Source organism: Zootoca vivipara, chromosome 6 (genome assembly GCF_963506605.1).
Source record: "Zootoca vivipara chromosome 6, rZooViv1.1, whole genome shotgun sequence".
Classification (NCBI taxonomy): Eukaryota; Metazoa; Chordata; class Lepidosauria; order Squamata; family Lacertidae; genus Zootoca; species Zootoca vivipara.
The window spans coordinates 84,075,712-84,096,845 of record NC_083281.1 but is presented as its reverse complement, the minus strand read 5'-3'; the positions used below and the strand labels follow the sequence as shown (position 1 = coordinate 84,096,845).

The following is a 21,134-nucleotide window of genomic DNA, read 5'->3' as shown; positions in this document are numbered from 1 at the left end:
TTCCAGCAACAGAGCAATAGCCATCAGTAGCCCTCTCCATGAATTTGTCTAATCCTCTTTCAAAGTCACTTGGTTTGGAGAGTTGAGTTTCATGGTTTAACAGACTGCACTGTGTTAAGGGTGTAGCTAGCATCCTCACTGCATCACCTTTCAAGTCCCAAGATGATGAGTGATGGCTAATCATAGCTATTCTTTGTTTTTTTCCTATAAAAGAAGAGCAGATCGAAACATGTATGGACATTCTCTTTCCCCTTCCCTCAGTTGTTTTTAGTGGTTTCAAAAGTGCACTGCTCTACCAAGTAGGTACTAAGCCAGCACAGGTTAAGAGCTTTTCTAGTTCTACTGGTCCTGAATGCTGGGAGTGAGCTGTCTGGTAACAGTTCAGCAGTAGGTGAAAATCTCAGGCTGGTGATACCAGATGTATTTTTACTTATTTAAGTTAATTCATTTGTTACATTTATATTCCATTGTTTCTCCAAGGATCTCAAACTGGTATAGAAAGTTATTTCCCTCCCTACCCCATCTGATCAGCCACTGTGGGATCAGGATGCTGCTGGAATAGATGAGCCATTGGCCTGATCAGCAGGCTCTGCTTATGTCTTATGGCTATTTAAGGTACTGTACAGTTGGACAGGCTAGCAGGATGGACTTAGTTTCTTGGTATAGAGGAGGAGGGATCTGGTGCCCTTTCAGAGTCATTGTGTTTTCAAGCCCCGTGAGCTCCCAATAATAAATTGCAGGATACACCTGCAAACAAACAAACAAACAAACAGAACCACCAATTTGGAGGGCCCCAAATAGCCTCTTGCAAGAGGAGGTAAGAAAAGACACATGGAGCTGAAATTCGTTTAATCCACTGGCTTTTTAATCTTTATTTTTTTTCACCTCGTTCAGTGGTGCAAGGTTACCATACACGGAGTTAGATATTGTTATCTGCATTGCACACCTAAAGGCTATACAGCAAGATGGATCAGAATTAGTACAAATACATGAACTATATTTACATTTTGTATACCCAAGCTCCGAACATCAGATATATTTACAAAATAAAACATGGGAAGGAACAGAAAAAGACAAAACGAAGTCAATTAATAAAAAAAATGTACAGTGTTGTGAATGTATTCCTTTCAACCAGGGAAAGACTGATTTTTAATTTAAAAAAATGAAAGAGAAGGGGTAAGAGATCGGTTCCAGAAGGCCACCTATGTTGTGCAGGTGACTGTGGTGGTGGAGGGGTGGTCTGTGTTAACGAGGCGCATGTTTGTCTGTGGGCATTGGGAAGAAGGAACCACTTAAACATACAAATGCCCTATGAGAAAGACGTGTATGCGGAAAGCACATGGAATTTAGGTTGTCAATAAATAGGGGGAAAGAAAACAACACACAAGAACTGTTCTGGGTGGGATGAGCACATGTAATCTTCTCTAGCTTTAGCAGACGTCACTCAGAGCCTCCCTGGATGAGGGCCACGAGTCAGCCATATAGAAGGCGGAACAACTCCTCCCCTTTCGCTAAGAGACAGGGCTGTCCCTCTTGCTCAACAACAAAAAAAGGGTACAGGCCATAAAACGAACGCCAGCACAACCACAAGGCTTCTTTCAAGTATTATCAGACTGGTCATCGGTGACTGCACTTCAAACTCGCAAATGGCCTCCTTAACCAAAGAAATTAAACATCTGCTTCTGTCTCACCCCCCACCAATGGCTGATGTTTCTAGTATAAGGAAGCACAAATCTCGATACATTCCTGTAACGTCAGAAGGACTGACGGGTCCGTGGACTTGGGCAGGAGGGTGAGGGTGAAGGTGAAGTGAGCCATCCTGCAGTAATGTGATATCCACATGCACGAGGTGAAGTCCAGTTTCAGATACATTCACAAAAAAACCCTCAGAGCATCAAAAAAAATTAGTTTTATTCCTGTTCTTTTAAAGCAGCATGTTAAAAAGAAACAAAACCAAGAGAATGACAAACATCCAGCCAGCTGTTAATGCAGAGGAGGACTGTACCACTTGATGCATAGGCAGTAATAGACAGTATTAAGTGATGGCAGAGCATGCCAAGGGGCAGATCAGCCCAGAGGACGCCCTACTTTTAGTGTGCAATATAAACTACAGATGCATAAATACACATTACTTTATATATACTTTAAAAACAAAAACAAATTAAATATTCCCTGTAAATTATTAGACAGTAAAGCAGCAGCGAATAAAGTCTTTGCTTTGAAATGCCCTCAGGGGGATTTGTGGGAGGGGTGTTTGGAGAAACCTTCCCACAGGTTTGGAGCCTGACACCCCCTCCCCCCCCTTCCATAACATCCTGAATGCGGACTGGCCTGAAAGGTTAAAGTGCATTGCTTCAAACGAAAACCCATATTAAAAGGTTCAGAAGGTTATGATTCAACAAATATATATATGACTTTCAAGTTCCAACATTACAACTCCCAGCTTGGTCAGTTTTTGCTTTCATTAGGAAAAAAAATTGTTTCTTTGACTGAGAAAAGTGGAAATCCCACCCAGGAGGTGCAAAAGGTGATCTCAAAGCTTGCTCTGTGTTTGCAGCCCCATGCTCTGTGGGTTGGCTGGCCCATGGCATGGGGCAGAGCCTCCAGATGGTAGGCAGGTCCTAAGAGCTGGCTGACTCTAGGACTGTGACAGCGAACAGAGCTTTGGCACCTCTCTGGTTGGATTCTCACCTTCTCCTTTCCCCACAGTTCACATCCTTTCCTGGAATGTGGAAAACGTAGGACCAAATTGAAGATGCAAGGGAAAACATTTCATTTCTGTTTGCTTGGGGGACATTTGGCTAAGAGGAACTATTTTATAATTGGCAAGGGACTGCTCAAAATGCCTGACCAGGGACTGGCTGTGAAAAGAAAAAAACAATTTTGTGTCACTTTGTTTCCAAAGCAGATTACAGCTCTGCTCTTGTAACAGCCAATGCAGCAGTGGCTTAGAATGGATGTTTGCCCTCTTGCCGACCTGAGCTACATATATAAACTAACCTAAGCTGACCTAGTAGAGATATGACCTTTACATAAGACACTACAATTCCCAGCTTCTGAGTATGCTATGACACACCTGGTTTCCACTACCATCCACTTGCTCTTCCTGCTTAAGAAGAGCCCCCTTAATGCTTATACATAACCCCTGTATTTATAGTCCCCCCATAGTGGCCTCCTTCCCAAAGCAAAGACTTTGCAGGCTAGTTTTGTTCCAAGTTTAAACAATAAAACAAATACATTAAAAAGTTATCTTAGTGTACACATAATATTGCCAGGAAATGTCCTCCTGGGGGGTGTTTCCTGGTTCCACACAGTTCACCCCACTTTTGTTACTGGTCAGAGGCAGCAGATATGGCAACTTAGCACCCCACATAAAACCTTTTAAGTCCATAATTAAAACCATCGCACAATCGGCTTAGCTCCTGAACCAGCAGCCTCAATCGATGCGCACACATGTTGGCAGTGAGGAGTCCGTTGTATAAGGAACATTAATCACTATGCTGAGACGTACACAATCAGAACACATTGAACAAACAGACCCCATGCCATGATCTGGGCCTCCAAGGATGGTCCTTTTTTTCCCTGCGCAGAGGTTGTGCACAAGACCCACAGAAAGTGTCAGGAGGAGTTCCAACCTGAGCATATAAGTTATATGAGAGAGAGAGAGAGTGTGTGTGTGTGTGTGAGAGAGAGAGAGAGAGAGAGAGAGAGAGAGAGAGGAGGGTAATGTTAAAGAAAGCCCCATCTGTCCTGGTGCTGCACCACTGCGCACTCCCTGATGTCACATGGCAGAGCCAAAACATTTCCTCCCCCACCCCCAAAAAATAATGCAGCGAGGTTGCTCTGTTGATGAAAAAAATCCTTGGTGCTTAAAGCCTGCATGTCTCTGTTCAGTACGGTGGTTTGTAGGTAAACTCCCTCCCTGAGCTGACCCCAAACTAGATGGCTTTTATAAGCTGCATAAAAAAATGCCAACATGCAAATTTGGTTCCTCTGAACCACAAGGTTGAAATTGCTCTTTAAATCACCTCCTTGATCACAGTGAGCCACAGGAGTAAAAGCCAGCTTGGAAAGGAGAAAGAGGAGGGCAAAGATGGCCCCTCTGAAGAAAAATCAGCCTAACAACACAAGTTCACCTCACAAGAAAGAGAAACTTAGAATCTTTAGTGGGGAGCTCAAGAAGACTTAATTGTGGTTCTTACATACAGAGCATGAGGACTGCCTGCACTGCTTCAGACTTTAGACATAGGCCTGCATGATGAAATGTTCCACCATGTAAAATAATTCCCAGCATGCCAAAAGCTAGCATGTCAGGGGAAAGGGTTAGAATATTCTGGTTTTCTATGTTCAGGGAACTATTTTGACAGGCACAAGCATCTATTTGTGCAGGGACCCAGCTTGTGATCTCAAGTGGCACAGCCCCAAACACTACTTAATAATCTCAGCCGGTGTTCCCACAAAACTAGACCTAAGAGACAACTAGAACAAGATCATTTATGTGGGGAGACCTAGAACCCAGCATACCTAGGTGAGACTGGCTGCTTCATGCCAGCATAAAGTGAACCTCCCTTGGCTACCAAATTGCACAAAATGTTTACAATCTGCAGGATGAGTGGAAGAGTTCCAGAGAGGGGTGTTTGTTCCTAAATTAAAAACCTCTCCTACTCAGACACACAAAATGATTAAAAAGGGAGAGCGTGTAAACAGGTTTGTTAGTTCAGATTATATGTTTTGTATGCAGCAGAAAGCAGAGGTGTAGGGAATTCATTTTGTTTCAATCCTCTTCCTGAAGCACAAGGACCCCAATACAGCTCTTTTGCTCACATCTCAGCCTTTGCCGACTTGGTGCCCTCCATATGTTTTGGACAACTCCCATTAGCCCTGTGCTGGCTGGTGGAAGTTGGCATCCAAAACATCTGGAGAGCACCAGGCTGGCAAAGGTTATATTGATTTGGCTTTTTTTAAAAAAAGTGCATAATGATTTGGGTTTTTAAAAGAGTCTATTTATTTATTTTTAGAGGGGGCTGATGGGTTTTAAAGCAATACCCTACAAAAGCCAAGTTTTTGTAAAGTTTTAAAAAAACCTTCTTCCAAGAGGATACAACCACATTGAATCCCAATTTTCAGAGCCCTTGACCTGTTCTTAAAGGAGCCATCAGAGATATCCTGCCTTTCTTCACCCTTCTGGAGACGCAGGTGGGAAAATGGGGGTGGCCGGAAGCATTCTGCTGCCTGAAGCAAAGGACACCTTGCCCCATACTTCCTATGTGCAGAAGCTGGTGGGGCAAGCAGTGAGCTCTTACTTCAAGCGGGGATTGTAGGTGTCATTCATGGTGACTGAGGGCAGCAGGGCAGCTGAGAAGGTGCAGAGCAGCCCACGTGGGCACAAACCCAGAGCTCTGTCCTCTGTGTTAACCTAACTGCCACTGCTCCATCCCCACCAAAAAACACCTGCCTGTGAAGGTCAAATTGCTCTGCCTAACGACAGGACCAGCCTCACAATATTGAAGAACTCCGGCACAGAAGGGACCAGCATTGGCCAAGCTGGATTTTCGCAGCTCGGCCAGCTACCTTTGGGCCTGTGGCAGGTGTGCTCAGGCCAATGGGGGCCCATCTCAGCACACAGGAAGACCACAAGGGCGGGAACCATCAATCTTAATCTCCCCGTGCAATGCACGGTTTTTGCACCTGGGCATCAAAGGCATCCGAAAGGTAGTTTCATTCATTTGCTTGCATTGAGTGACACACAGGCCAAGGGGAAGAAAGCAGAGCCTGGTGCACTCCAAAAAGCGATAGCTTGGAAAGGCCAGCTCAACCAATAGGCAGAGCAAGGCAGCTGCCTCAGGCAGCCGAAGCTGGAGAGTTGTAAGCAATTCAGAGCAGACCCATTGAAATCAACTTACATTAATTGTGTCCATTAATTTCAGTGAGTCTACTCTGAGTAGGACTAACATTGGATGCAACCAACTGGGGGCAGGAAGAGGTAGCAATGTATTGGGGGGGACAGAGCCCTGTGTGTGTGTGTGTGTGTGTGCTTGTCATGTAGCCTGTCAGGTGCTCTCTAAGGTAGCTTGCTGTCAGCAGATGCAATGGCCTGGTCCTGCCAACACTGAAGGAAGATTCAAGTTGGCTCCTGAATGTGGAGTGGCTGGGGGGCGGGGATGGACAAAATGTCTTGGGTCAGCCCTGTCTGGCTGTAGCAGGTTCCCCCTTTATGACACGGGCAAAGGTGGTGAGCCATGAGGCAGGGAGGCGGCCCTGAAATCTAAAAATTAAAAGTAACAAGTCTTAAAAGCCAAAGTAGGCAGGGTGGGAAAGTGGTCCAAATTTGCCAGCAAGCCTGTGTTCACAAAAGGAGATTTGAAATATCTTGGTCACACTCCAGGTGTGGACAAAGAGCTGCATTCGCCGATGAGCAGAGGACCTCGCCTTGAAAGCAGCAGCAGTGCAGAGACTTCCAAAACAAAAGTATTCCAGACAGAGACAAACACATCACAGAGAGCTGCACAAAGTCAATTGGAATGAAGAAAAAGGGCATCCAGAGAAACAAAATAGGGGGTGTCCCTTCTTTTTTTTTGCCCAAAAAAGTCGTGCATATAAATTGGAAAGTCACCACCAACACTCCCCTCCCCCTTGTTACTTTCTTCAGTTTGGCCACATGCTACTAATAATATTTTCAGCACAGGTATGTGCATGGGGAGGGGTGATAAAAAGATGGTGGTAGGGTTTAGAATAGCTGGAGAAAGTGCTGAAGGGAGGATGGTGGGGAGACAGCGAGAGAGACGAGGAATGTTAAAGCCACAGGGTTGCATACAAGGAAAGAGAGAGAAATTCAAGAATCACAGAGAAATGAGAGGTAACGCTTTATCTATCTATATCAGAAGGCGTGTTAAGAGATTTGGGCTGGGGAACCGGGTGAGAACCCCTCCAGAGACTCAATATTTGAGCTGTCCTGAGCGTCTTCGGGCAAGTTTGGACCTGTGTGGGAGAAAGGAGGAGCAAATAAGCAAGACTGCAGTTCTTTCTAGCCCTCATTTTTTATCTCCTCTTTTCTCACTGTGGGAACAAGGAATCTGAGGGTTGGGGGCCACATATGGATTTACCCGGCCCTCAGGATTCTCTGCAGACCACATCCTACCTCCCGGCCACACCACTCACTGCCCGCTGCCCTGCACCCTTGTCAAGGGCTTTTGACCAAGAGGGCCAGATGGTTCCTGGCTGGAACGTAATCACACCTCTTGTTTGACTGAGTCACAGCTCCACCCACTTTTTGCCTGGCTCCACCCACCACAGAACATTGCCCACAAGGGAAGGTGACCCTCGGGCTGAGGAAGGCTCCACGCCATACCGTATCGTGCCAGCAAGAAGCGGGTTGAAGGCATACAGCCAGTCATTCATATCTTTGTCATTGATGGCCTGGAGGAGGACTCCGCGGTGCCTCGTGCAGACGGCAAAGGTGTTAGGTGTCTAGAATCACAAAGGCAAGCAGTTGCTCAGCAAATCCTCAGAAGCCCTTAAAGCAGCTATTTGATACCCGATTTGCAAAGGGATCAGGAAAGTCTTTTGTCTCCCAGCGGCCAAGATTTGGGTGAATTAAATGGCCCTGCCAAAACAAATCCTTTCTGATCTGTATTGGAGAGTGTGTGTGAGGGGGTATAGCACCCTCATGGCCTTATCACCCCAATTTGATTTAGGAAAAAGGAGTACAGAAACATCTGCTACTGCATTCTTCTAGCACATGTGGGGATTCCAATAAAAAGTTGCAGTGTAGAGTGTCAACCAACCAGCCATGCTAGCTTTTGATATTCCATTCCCTCTTCCCCCTGGGTTTTCTATTCAACTCTTCCAGAAGACACATAAATAGGAAGAAAGTGGAACTCTTTCCCTTCTCAACCCCATCCTGGTAGGTGCAAATGAATGCCTGAAAAGGCCTTTCTCTCTAGGGAGCTGATCTTATCCCTTTCACTATAGACCTACATCCTATGGGAGGATTGCAGTGTCCCCACCCTCCATTCAACTGACCTTCACCATGGCCTCTTGATCTTCACTGTACTCCACCTGAGCTGTGGAGAGGTTGAGAATCCCTCTTTCAATGGGATCCTTGTCACTGTTGTAAATGAAGACGTAGGGGCGCCGGACCACCACAAAGTGCTTGGCCCACGATGGGGAGAGCGCCTCCTTGAAGTTCAGGTAGCCTTTCTTGGATACCACAGAGCTAGAAAGAAATGGCAAGGAGGAAAGCATTCAAAGACACGGAGCTGGCTGGAGATGGGCTCCAAAAGGCCCCAGGTGCCGCAATGAATCCACTGCTCACAGACCAAGAGGGCCAGATGGTTCCTTCTAGACTCCTTGGCAAAGTTCAGCAATGTTTTCTCCTGCTGTATGAACACCATCCTGAGACAGCCAGCAGAGCTATAGCTATTTTGAACAGGGATGGGGAACCTGTGTGGCCCTCCCAGTGTTGCTGAGCTATAACTACCAACGTCTCTGAACCTTGGCCATCATCCAGGAGGGCCCAGCCTCAATTTAAGCCATGCATTCTCATCCAGGCTTACTTTCAAGCCATTCAAAGTGGCTGGACTTAGGCAATGTCAGATCAGGGATGGGGAAACCTGTGACCCTGCAGGTGTTCATTGGATTTTAATGCCCACCAGCCCTAAACAGCAGAGGCCAGATTGCTAGGGGTGATGTGAAGTGCAGTCCAACAACACCAGGACGGCCTAGCCCAGGAGTGTTAGCGCTCAATGGCAGCAGCTCTCCAAGGCCTGAGGCAGAGAACATCCCTTTTCAGTGGTGGCTTCCCAGTTGTGGAACACCCTCCCTAGTGAGCTATACCTGTCTCCATTGTTATTCACTTTCAAGAGGAATCTGAAAGCAATCCTGTTTACCCAGGTAGCTAGAGAATTCTTCTCGTGGCAACTCAGAGATCAATGGACGGAAGGATGTCTTTGTTTGCAGTTACTTTTAGAATTTTAAAAACTGTTTAACTGCTTTTAGATGTTTTTAATCATAATTGGTTTTAGAATGTTTAAATCTGTTTTAGAATGTTTTTCGTTGCCTTTAAATTGTGTCTCTTTTTGCCACCCTGGGCTACTAGGGGAGGAAGGAAGGCAATCATTCTATCAATCTAATACTCATCGTGACTGCAAATCCCATTGACATATATAGAAACAAATTTCATATGCACATATTTGTGTGTGTACCCCCCCCCATGTTAAAAGGGTAGCTGCTGCTTTACTCTTGGCTCCGGAACATGTGTTGAGTTTTTATTTTTTAGCAGCTACTGCAGTGTGAATGTCTCACCCAGGCCTGATTTCCTCAATATCTGGAACAAGGTTCAGGAACTCATTTTTGCCTGCTCTCGCCAGGTAAGAGGCTTCAATGGGTGGGATCAGCTGGAAGGGTGGCTCCCCCTCTGGGCCAGGGCTGGAGGCACGAGAATTTGCTTCTGGGGTCCTTTTGTTAATTAAGAAAGAAAAACAAATGATTGTCATTCAAAACAAGCAGCTGGAGAGGCAGAAGAATCAAAGAAATCAGCTTAATTGCTTAATTCAGGCACTGGTCTGGTTGGCTTGTATTGCCAAACCACTAGGGTTATATGTATAAGGCTCTCCCGTCTCTTCTGCAAAAAGACTGGGAGCATCTGCTTGTATTCAAGACACTAGTCTACATGGGAAGGAAAAGCAGAAAGAAAATAATGACGTAAAAGCAGTAGTATGGGCATGATCAGATAAGCTAGCCCCACCTCTTGAGCAGCTGCCCAAAAGTAGCTGGTTACCTAGGTGCATAGGAAGCTGCCTTATACTAAGCCTGACCAATGGTCTATCTAGCTCAGGACTGTGTGCATAGACTGGGAGAGACTTTCCAAGGCTTCATTCAAGGTGCTTTTCCCAACCCTACTAGAAGAAGTCATTGGGGACTGCACCTGGGACCTTCTGCACGCAAAACCAATGCTCTACCACCGAGGTTTGGCCTTCCCTACCAATTCAAGGACCCCCCCCCCCGAGGCCCTAGCATTACCCAGTGCCTGGATATACCAGGACTAGCAGAGGGAAAGTAATGTCCAGTGGGTAAGAGTGAAATAAGTTCACAGCCCAGAGGAAAAGCTCAGTAGGCCTGAAGAGGGCTGCAGATTGTCTACTGAGGGACAGAATCTTAGAAGAAACAGAAACAGAAACATCTATCAGCTCATAAGAAGAGCCCTGCTGGATTTGTCCAAAGTCCCATCTAGTCCAGCATGCTGTCCTCACAGTGGCCAACCAGATGCCTCTGGGAAAACTCTCAAGCAGAACTTGAGGGCAACACCACTTTCCCAACTTGTGGTTCCCAGAAAACTGGTACTCGAGGGCATCCTGCCTCTGTCAGTGGAGGCAGGACATGTATCATTGGTGGCAACCAACTCACTTTTGGTCCACTGAGTTGCATCTTGAATCAGACAAGGAGGGGCAGGTCGAGGAAGGCGTGAGGGTGGCGCTGCTGAAACTTGATACCGATGGGTCCCGCCCAATTGGAGAGATATCGGACAGCTGGAAGAACACAAGAAGTTGGCGGTGAGCTCTACAGAGCCTGCCAGGATTTTTAAATAAAAAAATAAAAGAACAGTACTGCATGGGGTGGTCAAACAGAAACTCCAAGAAATCTCACAGGACACTGGATAGGAGGGGTTTTCAAACAGCATTTTGGACACTGCCGTGGGCTTTGTACCTTGTTGATCAGCTCTTTCTCCCAATCCATCAGGCTTTCGGTGTCTGCTGAGTAGTAGTTTGAGCATTTCCACCCCAGTGCTAAATGTCCTGCATTTTTCCTCTTAACGTTTTGCAAACCTACCTTACAATCACTGATGCTGTTGTAGACCTGGCTAAATTCACGGTTGAAAGTGTGAGTAAGAAGCTGCAGGCACTAGAAGAGAAGAAAGAAGCATCTCTGTTAGCCCTGGGGACAAAGGAGGAGATGGGAGGCAGCTGGCCTTCAACCTAACCCACAGCTGAGTCCACTGGGAGGCTGTCTAATGTGGTTGGTGCCCCTCAGAATTGGTACAGCAAAAGGCAGTGAAACCTAGCTGGATGGACATAGAGTCTATGACAAGCAGAGCATCCTTCTAAGCAGATGTAAATAAATGGGAGCTTGCTGAGGTTTTTTTTGGGGGGGGGGTATTGCCCAATTCTCCCCAGTGGACCAGCCTCCACTGAAGTGTAGACCAGAAAAAAATGTGTGGTCTTGAAAAGATTTTGCAAGAGGGTTCCACGTATTTAATGCCAGACGCTAGCTAACCACGTCCATTCACACCCTAGCAGCAAAAATGCTTCAGACCCACATAAGCCTCCAAAGCTGTGTAGCAAGTAGAGCAACTTGTGTGTTTTGCTGGTTTTAGGTATTCAAAAGTTAGGGGTGGCAAAAGGATGTGTAGAAACAAAAGGCTGCTGGTGTGGGTTTAAATTCCCTGCTGAGACAGCATGTTTGTGGGGTAGCCTTGAGTACTCTCTGGGATTAACCTTCCTCAGAGAATAAAACCTTGACACCTTCTGGTATTCAACTGCAGCATTGTGGACATGGGCTTTGTACCTTGGTGGCCAGCTCTTTCTCCCGATCCACCAGGCTCTCAATGTCTGCTGAGTCGTAGCCGCTGCTCTCGCTGGGCGTGACAGCACTCTCAAAGGTGGTGGAGGAGATCTGGGAGGAGATGCTGGTGGAGGTGCTGAGGGTGCCGCTGCTGAGGCTCGGGGACAGCGAGTCACTCAGGGACTTGGGGATGCTGTCACCCAGCTTCTCCCGCAGCAGCAAGAAGTGGCGAGTCTTCTCGACCTGAAGAACAAGAGAAATGGTATCAGCTGCAGTGGAGAAATTATTGATACATACAATGATAGATAGCCTAAGATGTATGATAGCCATTTTCAAATATCTAGCTGTCACATGGAGGATGGAGCAAGCTACTTTGCTCCTGCTCCAGAGGGTAGGACCCAAACCAATGGATTCAAGTTACAAGAAAGGAGATTCTGACTAAACACCAGGAAGAACCTTCTGATGGTAAGAGCTGTTCAACAGTGGAATGGATTCCCTTGGAAGTTGGTGGGCTCTCCTTCCTTGGAGGTTTTTAAGCAGTGTTTGGACGGCCATCTGCCATGGATGCTTTAGGTGAGATTCCTGCATTGCAGGGGATTGAAATAGATGACCTGTGGGATCCCTTCCAACTCTATAATTCTATGATGTTGGGGAGAGGATGATGTAAAAAGAATCAAGAGATCTGTGAAGACGTGAAGGAATTTGCTGACATTGATGGATAGGTTTATGGCCTTGTTCTTCCTCTGTTCCTGTGATGTTACTTTTTGCTCTTCTGATAAGTTCATTGCCTAAATACCTAACTGTGATCGCTGCCTGTTGACCTAGAAAGCACGCACATGCTTAGATGTGTTAATATGTATGCTTATAGAAGGTGATCTGTCAATAGAGGCCTTTGGAATTCATTCCCCAGTGGCTGTTGCTATAACCAAAATAAAGCTGACTTAAACATCACATCTGGTGTGGTTAATTGAAGAAAAGCCATTACAGTGTCCAAGGTGGTCCTCCTCTCTCTGGCTTTTGCATCACAAACTCTTCTTACATCCCTGCCAAACCACATAGTGTTTGTTCCAAGGATTCGGGGACTGAGACTCCAAATCAGAACAGCTAAGTAGTAAAGGGAAGCATGTGGAGATTACAAGGCAGCTAAATAAGTATCAGGCAGCTTAACTAGCAGTTTTTGGCAGCTACATCTCACGGGTGGGTGGGAAATGACAAAGCCGGACCCTGCAGAAATCTCAAAGGCCAGTTCTTTCAAGGCCACTGCTCAACACATACCTCGTGCAACAGCTCCAGCTTCTCCAGCTCCCACTGGTGCTCCAGGATGAGGCTGTCTCCACGGGGCCTCCACCCAGCCAGGTTCTCTTCTCCACGGACGTAGGCCACAGAAGTGTCCAGGACTTTCCTCCTCCTCCTCTGCATCCCTGAGCAATGAAGTGGCTCAAGTTAACAGTCACCCAAAGGAATTCATACTGGTGGTCAGGAGCCGACATCGCCACTCCCTGTTCACCCCACAAGTCATACCTCGCGCTCCTGCCAAATCTCTTGGCCACCTCAGTGGTTTCCTGGTTTCCTCCCTGTCATACTCCCACACAATAAATAGCACCACCTGGCTGCAGCGGAACCAGGTGAGAGCACAGCCCTCTCTGTTGACCTGCTAAGGACCAGCTGACTTTTGTTTGGCTCCTCCTCTCTCATCAGCAGCCAACAAGGGAGGCCTCCTCTGTTGGCCTGGCTGGGGCCAATAACCTTTCAGCTCCCACTCCCCCCCAAGAACTGTCCTACACTGGCCATTCCATCTGGTCATTATATCACTTCATTATGTAACATTATGAAAGTTTGGGCTGCCTCAATTTGCTTATTGTTTTCTTCTCCCTTTTCCATCCTGTCCCTCCGAAGGTTCTAAAAAATGAAAAGTGCCTTTGCAGAATAAACAAATATAGCTAAAAAACCAACAAATACCTGTATGAATGTGACTGTGTGCACACTTTTATGATAATGTGGAAAGCTGTGCCTTCCTCTTACCTGGGCTTCCTGTGTCTGCCATCTTGCATAAGCTCAGCTCATAGATCCCAGTGACTCGATTGCTGTTTGCACAGAATAAAGCAGAGAAAATAAAATAATAGTTTCAGATATAAAGAAGATAAAGCAGCCTTCAACAACCTGGTACCCTCGAAATATTTTGGACTACAAAGCCCATCAGCTCCAGCCAGCAGAGTCCAGAATCTCACGGTTCTGAGTGAAAATGTCTGGTTTAAATAAAAAACAGAGGGAGCTCTAATTCAGGCTTCCTCAACCTCGGACTTCCAGATGTTTTGAGACTACAGTTCCCATCATCCCTGACCACTGGTCCTGCTAGCTAAGGATCATGGGTGTTGTAGGCCAAAAACATCTGGAGGGCTGAGTTTGAGGAAGCCTGCTCTAATCCCTGACCATTGACCATGCTGGCTGGGATTGATGGGAGTTGTAGTCTGATAATATCTGGAGGATGACAGGTTCCCCACTCCAGACATATTGTAGATAAATAGGATATATCCTAAACATAAATATATATGCCACCCACCCACATTCACACTACAGATAGGAAATCATTACACTACAAATTCATTACACTCAGATTATAATGGACCCTGGACAACAATACCACTGGGAGAAACCCATCTCCACACTTCATTTAATCAACAATCCCTGCAAAACATAAAGCTGATCCATTCAGAATCTACGCCCCTCAGCCCATACGCACAATGCTCATATCATGACACAACTTATTCAACTTACGAATCTGGGGATTTGGAATAGCCACTGCCAAAGAGACTGCGCAGTGAGCGAGGGGGTGAAATCTTGGCATCTCGAGAGTAGAAAACCATGCAGACATCCTTGGTGATGACAGCTGGCTGGATGCAGTGGTCCAGCTGGAAGGAAAAAAGAGCCATGCGACTGTTTACCCTCTCAACTAAACCAGTGTGCAAGTGTTCTAGGACTACACTGGGTACCACCCTCTGTCAGGTATTTTCTTCCACCTGATTCCAGATCCAACAATTGTGGGGGACATGAGATAACTCACCTCCAGGTAAGCTGAGAGGGTCATGTAGATCTTCTCTCCATAGGGGGTCACCCGGTTCAAAAGGAGGGAGTTATGGAGGGAACTGTCCCAGACTGCCTCGAAACGGTAGAAAGTCCTGAAGGGAACAGAACAGAAACAAACCCATGGTTTTTTTTAAAAATGGACCTCTGAGCAGACCACTGACAAGCATGTTGTGAAAAGCCTCCCTTCTTTGGTCAGAGGTAGTGGTCTTCTCCCAGCAATAAAAGCAGAAGCTTTTGGAACTACATCTAAAACTACGTGGGGCATGTGCCTCATAAGACAGCAATATACAATTATTTATTATTATTGTTGCTACTAATATTATTCTTGTGTGCAACAGTGACTCCTAGGATAGACTAGCCAGCATGGAAACAAAAAGGGTAACCAGATCTTAATTGAGAAACCACAATGTGAGAGAGTACAAGGAACACAAGGAGGAAAAGAGGGCCCCATGTGTGTTTTTCATTTGTTCAGCTGACAAATGGAGCATCTGTTGCCTCCTGAACACAGTGGGGAAAGGAAGAGGAGACAGAATACTCGAATCACACAGCAGAGCTAGGAGATTTGCTAAGGACTAACTACTGGTGGGAAAGGGGAGAGGCATAAAAGCATTCTGCTGAAGCCAGAAGCTGTATGCACAAAGGAAAACAAACTGAAAATACCTAGGCATATCCTTATCAAGGAAGAGCCTGTGAAGACACAGAAAGCTTTTATTAGTGCAGCCCAAAGCAAGAACAGCAGAGAGGGAGAAGAAACAAGCAGACAAAGAAAACAGAAAAATAAAAAGAAAGGATAGGCAAGCAGCAACCCAAAGAAACCCACATTCATAGATAACACTTTTTTAAAAAAGCACAAAATAAATTGTTACTGCTCCCACATCCCCAAAGAATGAGCCAAACCCTGAGCTAAACCTTTGACTTAGCCAAATGTCCACACCATACTATTAAAGCAAACTTATACTACTAGGCTTCTCTGCCAAAGAATCCTGGGAAGTGTACTTTGTTAAGGGTGTCAAGAGTGTTAGGAGACTCCGCACTTTGCAGAGCTACAATTAAGCACCCTTAACAAACTACATTTCCCATGATGGTTATTTGCAGGGCAGGGGCATACATGGCTGTTAAAAGCGGCACAAGAGTCCTTGCGTGTGGATGTGAGCTGATAGTGTCAGTACTGACACTAGTCTAGTGTCAGTACTGACACTAGTCTAGTGTCAGTACCCATTTAATGACACAAGAGGGCAGCACCACACCTGCAAGCTTTTGTCTAGTCAGGGAAGAGGAAGCTGTTGTTGGGACTCCAACTCCCATCAGCCTCAGGAATCATGGCCAATGGGTGGTAGGAGTTGTAGTTCAACGAACACCTGGAGGGCTGTATCATCCCCATCCCTGCTGTTGTCCAAAAAGGGGGTGGGGGAGGGAGTTGTGTCCAGGATGCCTAAACAATAGAGACTAACAGCTAACATGTCCTTCTACCCCATGACTTTTAAGCAAATAAACATTAATTCTTCCAGGGTGGAACTACTTTCCGAACCCTTTCTTCTGAGTTGTTTTATTTTAATTTCAATCCACATTGGCTCAGGATACAAGGATTTAGGCTTGGGGGTCCTTTCTGGCGTACAGCTTCAAGTATCTGACCTAGGTGAGTCAAGAGGAGAGGGTTCCGCCTTGCCAGGCAGGCTGTTGTGGAAATCCTTTTACCTGTTAGAGCTGTGGGAAGTTCTCAGGTATTTTGCAGAGATGATATTCAGAGACAGGATCGCATCCACCGCAGCTTCATCTACTTCGGCTTTGTTTCTGATGCGCCCTGAAGAAAAAGTGGAGGGAGTCAAAATGCAGGATGGGAATTTATTTAGCTTAGAGCCACACTAGGCAGAAGCAGTGTCCAGGTGGAAGGCTGCATGACCTTTCAGTGAGATTGGGAGTGTGAATTTCTCCATGGGTCTCCACATGGAACAGCATCTTTAATGGAAGCAGATGCTCTTGGTGTTCTTGCAGAGGAGATGGGAGAGGTTCAAGCACATAACCCTAATTGCTTGGCAATACAAGCCAACCAGGCCAATGTCTGAATAAAGCTGATTTATTTTGCTAATTTCGTTTCTATTTTGCTTTTCTTTTCTTTCATATGTATATATGTAATTTTATTTGCTTAATTGAAATAAACAAAAGAAACAGCATCCATTAATACAAAAATATAAAACGAATGAACTAAAAGAAATAAATAATAATAATCTAATAGAATAGAATAAATAATATCTTCTTACTTTACATAAAATTCTCACCCACTCCATATTTCACATATTCATTATTAGTTTATTGCCAAAACTTGTCAGATTGTTATCAAAGCCTAAAGCAAAAATAAATATTTAATTATCTGTGGTCTCAATTCTTACTACCAACTACTACAGATGTTATTTGAATGCTACAACAGAGTTTAGATTGCGACAATTATTTTCAAATATATTTTAACTACTTCCCACTTAGAAATGAATTCATGTTTTGGTTTATTTTTCATTTTTTTCTGATAAATTGTCCAACTCCGCATATTCAACCAGTTTGGTAAGAGAAGAAAAGAGAGGGAGGAGAACTTACCAACCACCAGCTCTCGCACATCCTTCCAGTGTAGCTCGTTTCCTTTCTCATGGATGATGGTGACTGTGATCCGGCGCTGGATTCCCTGGAGGAATTGAAGAAGCAAAACATGTCTCCCCTGCAGATTTACAGCAGGGCTGCAACAATTAGCTGGTCGGATGTAGGGTGGGAAACCTGAGACCCTTTGAAGGTTGCTGGACTCCAGCTCCAATCAGCCCCCAGCCAATCAGGTTGATGGGAGCTGGAGTTGGAAGCTGAATGCTGGAAGATTCAGGGCAGATAAAAGAAACAGCTTATTCACTCAGCACACAGTTAAACTATGGAACTCACTCCCACAGGGGGCAGTGACAGCCACCAACTTGGAGGGTTATAAAATAAGATTGGACAAATTTATGGTGGATAAGGCTATCAATGGCTAGTAGTCACAATAGCTATGTTCTACAGCCACAGTGGGAGGTACTAATGCTTCTGAATACCACTGTGAGAACAGGATGCTGGCCTGGATGGGGCACTGGCCTGATCCAGCAGCCTCTTCTCGTGCTCTTGAATGATAAGATGTCTTTCTGCTTACAGACAGAAGACCTGGCAATTTAGCAGGCCCTCAGATTCAAGCATCAGAGTACCTGGTGAAGCAGAAACGTCCCCTGGCAAGGTAGACCTGCAGTGTGGTCAACAATAGCGGGAATGTATCTGCAGAGGAGAAAAAGGAGAGAGCAAGCACCCTGATGAGAGAAAGAAGAGACACCCGCATAATCAGAGAGAGCATTTAACCAACTTTCCTTCCAAAGGATTAATGGGAAACAGCATCCTAACAAAAAACCCATACAATGGCCTACACCTCAAAAATAAGGTGAGGCAGCCTGTTCTCCTCTCACAATTACCAGAAAGGGGGAGGGTCTGAAGAGCGTGATGAGAACCAGATGTGCAGGACTGCATTGCACCACAGTAAGGCAAGTCACAATTCAGCACCACAAAAAGCCAAATTCCACCACTTGTCTATAAATAATGTGAATTGTGTCATGTGCATGCCCTCTCTTCTTTTGCATAATTTGAAATGTTGCTAGCCATGGAGAGGGCGCAAGCAGAAATGCAGGACTATGAGTCCACACAACTTCAACCCCTGGAAAAAGTGAAGGCAGAGTTTCCCAGGAAGCAGTCTCTTATGTTCCTGCAGGATCATAGTAGAACAGCCCCCTGCAGATAGAAAAGGTTGTTCAAGCTATTCAAGCATTCCACAGACATACATACCCATGTGGCTACCAGGCTAGCTTCATGGCTCTTGTCTTAATTTACAAGGCCCTTAACAACTTGGGTCCAGGATACTTTAAGGACTGCCTGATTCCTTATATCCCTGCCCAATCACTGAGGGCTTAAGGAGTCACTGTTTGTGCCCACCCCACAAAGGCTCGGACACACAGCTCACATCTAACAGGAGCCATGAGTTCAGAACAGTTTCTGCAGAACTCCCTCCCAGCTGATATCAGACAGGCTCTTCCCTATTAAACTTCAGACATTTGGTTTAATTCAGCAGCTATTTTAAGTAAGCATTCTGATTTTATGATGAACTTCAATTGATTTTCTCTCTACTGTAATCTTATAACATACTGCTTAGATATGACGATGTTAAGCAGGATATAAACTGTTGGAATAAAACAAACACAGGAGAGATGATGAGGCGGAACTCACTCTCCAGTCGGCTCCAACTCACTGATCTCAAACCAGACAAGGAGGTCGTATTTTGTCATGCTCTGTCCCAAGCTGGGCTTACTCACTGTGTTGAGCTTGGTAGCTGGGACTGAAAGAGAAAAAGGCCAGCTTACAAAAACTGCACAAGGCAATAGGAAGGAGAATTCCTTGGGATTATTACATATTATTGCACTGATGATGCTTAACACACCAATGGGTCACACAAGGACTCAGTTCACATGTCACAGTAAACAATGGTTTACTTTGATCACACCTGAGAGGGTCACACTGGAAGGAAATAAACCACCACACCAATTTAGTGTCACCAAAACTCAGAATGGGGAATGTGGCTTGCTTTGCTCCAAATAAACCACAATCAGTAAGCCTTAGCTACAGAATGTGATTTGTTCAGACCTAAACAAATCATACCCATGGTTCATTCATAACATCAAACCGGTGGGTGTGGTTTGTTTCCTTCCAGCGTGAGCAGGGCCGTCTTAAGCGTATCTGGCGCCGTGGTGCGAAGATCCCTCCGGCGCCTCCCCTTCCCGTTTCCCAGCGCGGCTGTCTGGCGGGCACAGCGCGGCGCCCCCCTGGCGGCCCGGCACATTGCGCCACCCAGCCTTGCCTTAGAGCCGGCCCTGAGCATGAGCCGGGATGAATAAAGTGGGCACTATTTCACTTGTGTACAGTAAAGCTATGATTCATGGCTTACCAATTAATGACATTGCCATTAATTTCAAAGCATCTACTCTAAGTAAAGTTTAGTAGGAGGCAGTCCTTAATTCCCATAGTTACAATCAATCTACAGTGAAAAGGAAAAGAAACTAAGGATTCTAATGAGGTCCTGTAGGATTCACAAGACTGTACCACAAGACTACCACCACAGAAATCCTGGAAAGGCATATATAACTGCCCAGTGCTGGCCTTTCCCTGGAGACACCACTGATGGATGCAGAAAGGCCAGAGGAAAGGGAAGGAGGGGCTGTTCCTACATCTATCACAGACGGCATCCGACTACTAACCATCTCGCTTGGGGAAGCGCTCGGTCTGACAGCTGGGGACAGGCAGAAAGAGAAAAGGTGGCAGCTGGTCGGCCCCATCCTGGAAAGCTGCCGCGGCAGAGGAAGCAAGCACGTTGGCGTGCTCGGAGAACGTGTTCAGCACATGCACGTTTACATAGCCAGACATGAGATACCTGATCAACTCAATTTTTCTCTCATGGTCTGGAAAAGGCAGCGGGAGGAGGAGGACGTGGCAAGTAAGGGATGAAGGGCCAGCAGGCAATAGGGAGGCAAGGAGGGGGAAAGGGACAGACCAAGGAGATTGGGAGCAGGAGAAGAAGAGGGGAGAAATGAACACAAGAAGTCAACATGCACAACCAAAATGAAAAAACAAAGAAAGATATGGGATTGTTGCAGCAAGCTTGGGTTAGTGAGTTATTAGTGAGAATGGAGCTATGTGGATGAGAAGGAAGCTAGTCTTTAGATAAATCAACATCTACTAAATATTTTGAGAAATTGTTTCTTCAATCTGCATTTGGACACCACTTAAGATATTGTAACCAAATTTTGCACATTGGTTCCCAAGATCTAGAAGGTTTTCATATATGTTTAGATACAACCGGATGCCATTTTGAATCAAGATGGGCAAATTAAACCTTTCAAAACTGCACTGATTTTTTTGGTTTCTCATAGTTCCTGAGCATCACCAGATAGAAGGCTGCTATAAATAAATAAAGCAGGCTGAATGACATGTCTAGAACGGAAGAGTTGCTTACTCAACCAGCCCCATAACCCTTAAAAATACCTCCCTGGTTTGGAATATGAACTGAAGGGGACTCTTCAGGATTACAGACAGATGCTCATCAAAGGCAAGCAAAGTCTGCATCCAGGTAATTACATAGGGTCTTCTTGTTCCCCGCCCCTTTGAGTCGAAAATGACCAACATAAGTAGATGTCGGCAGGTAGGAAAATAAATGATTTTGTGGGCAAGAAACTTCTATAACAAAAAACAACAGTAAGCTGGGATTCCCTCAGGAAAATGGTTCCATATTCTAATTGATTCTTTTCTTACATTGCGGGCTGAAGAGAGGTAGGCAGTCTTACATTTTACATACATTAATAGAGGCGAGTCAGTGAAAAGTTGTTCTTACCTGGTTTTGAGAGAGGCATGGGGGGAGGGAAGTATCGGCGGGATGGCTGTCGGGGGCTGTGGAG

General features: G+C 45.6%; 1 protein-coding gene across 8 annotated transcripts in view; it reads right to left on the bottom strand.

Annotated features, from left to right (window-relative positions):
- Window positions 1–843: 843 nt before the first annotated feature.
- The window catches only part of KIF1B (kinesin family member 1B), a 137,545-nt gene continuing 117,254 nt past the window's right edge, over window positions 844–21,134 (bottom strand). For all 8 annotated transcript variants that reach the window (XM_035118322.2, XM_035118324.2, XM_035118323.2 and 5 more), the window contains 16 exons: window positions 21,071–21,126; window positions 18,916–19,024; window positions 17,853–17,919; window positions 17,230–17,314; window positions 16,339–16,444; window positions 14,621–14,735; window positions 14,335–14,468; window positions 13,582–13,643; window positions 12,835–12,980; window positions 11,563–11,802; window positions 10,828–10,899; window positions 10,405–10,526; window positions 9,304–9,456; window positions 8,023–8,215; window positions 7,349–7,467; window positions 844–6,978 (listed from right to left, as the gene is read on the bottom strand). In XM_035118322.2, the coding sequence (XP_034974213.2) occupies window positions 6,936–6,978; window positions 7,349–7,467; window positions 8,023–8,215; window positions 9,304–9,456; window positions 10,405–10,526; window positions 10,828–10,899; window positions 11,563–11,802; window positions 12,835–12,980; window positions 13,582–13,643; window positions 14,335–14,468; window positions 14,621–14,735; window positions 16,339–16,444; window positions 17,230–17,314; window positions 17,853–17,919; window positions 18,916–19,024; window positions 21,071–21,126 (1,822 nt within the window). In that variant the 3' untranslated portion in view covers window positions 844–6,935. The remainder of the gene's footprint in view (window positions 6,979–7,348; window positions 7,468–8,022; window positions 8,216–9,303; window positions 9,457–10,404; window positions 10,527–10,827; window positions 10,900–11,562; window positions 11,803–12,834; window positions 12,981–13,581; window positions 13,644–14,334; window positions 14,469–14,620; window positions 14,736–16,338; window positions 16,445–17,229; window positions 17,315–17,852; window positions 17,920–18,915; window positions 19,025–21,070; window positions 21,127–21,134) is intronic.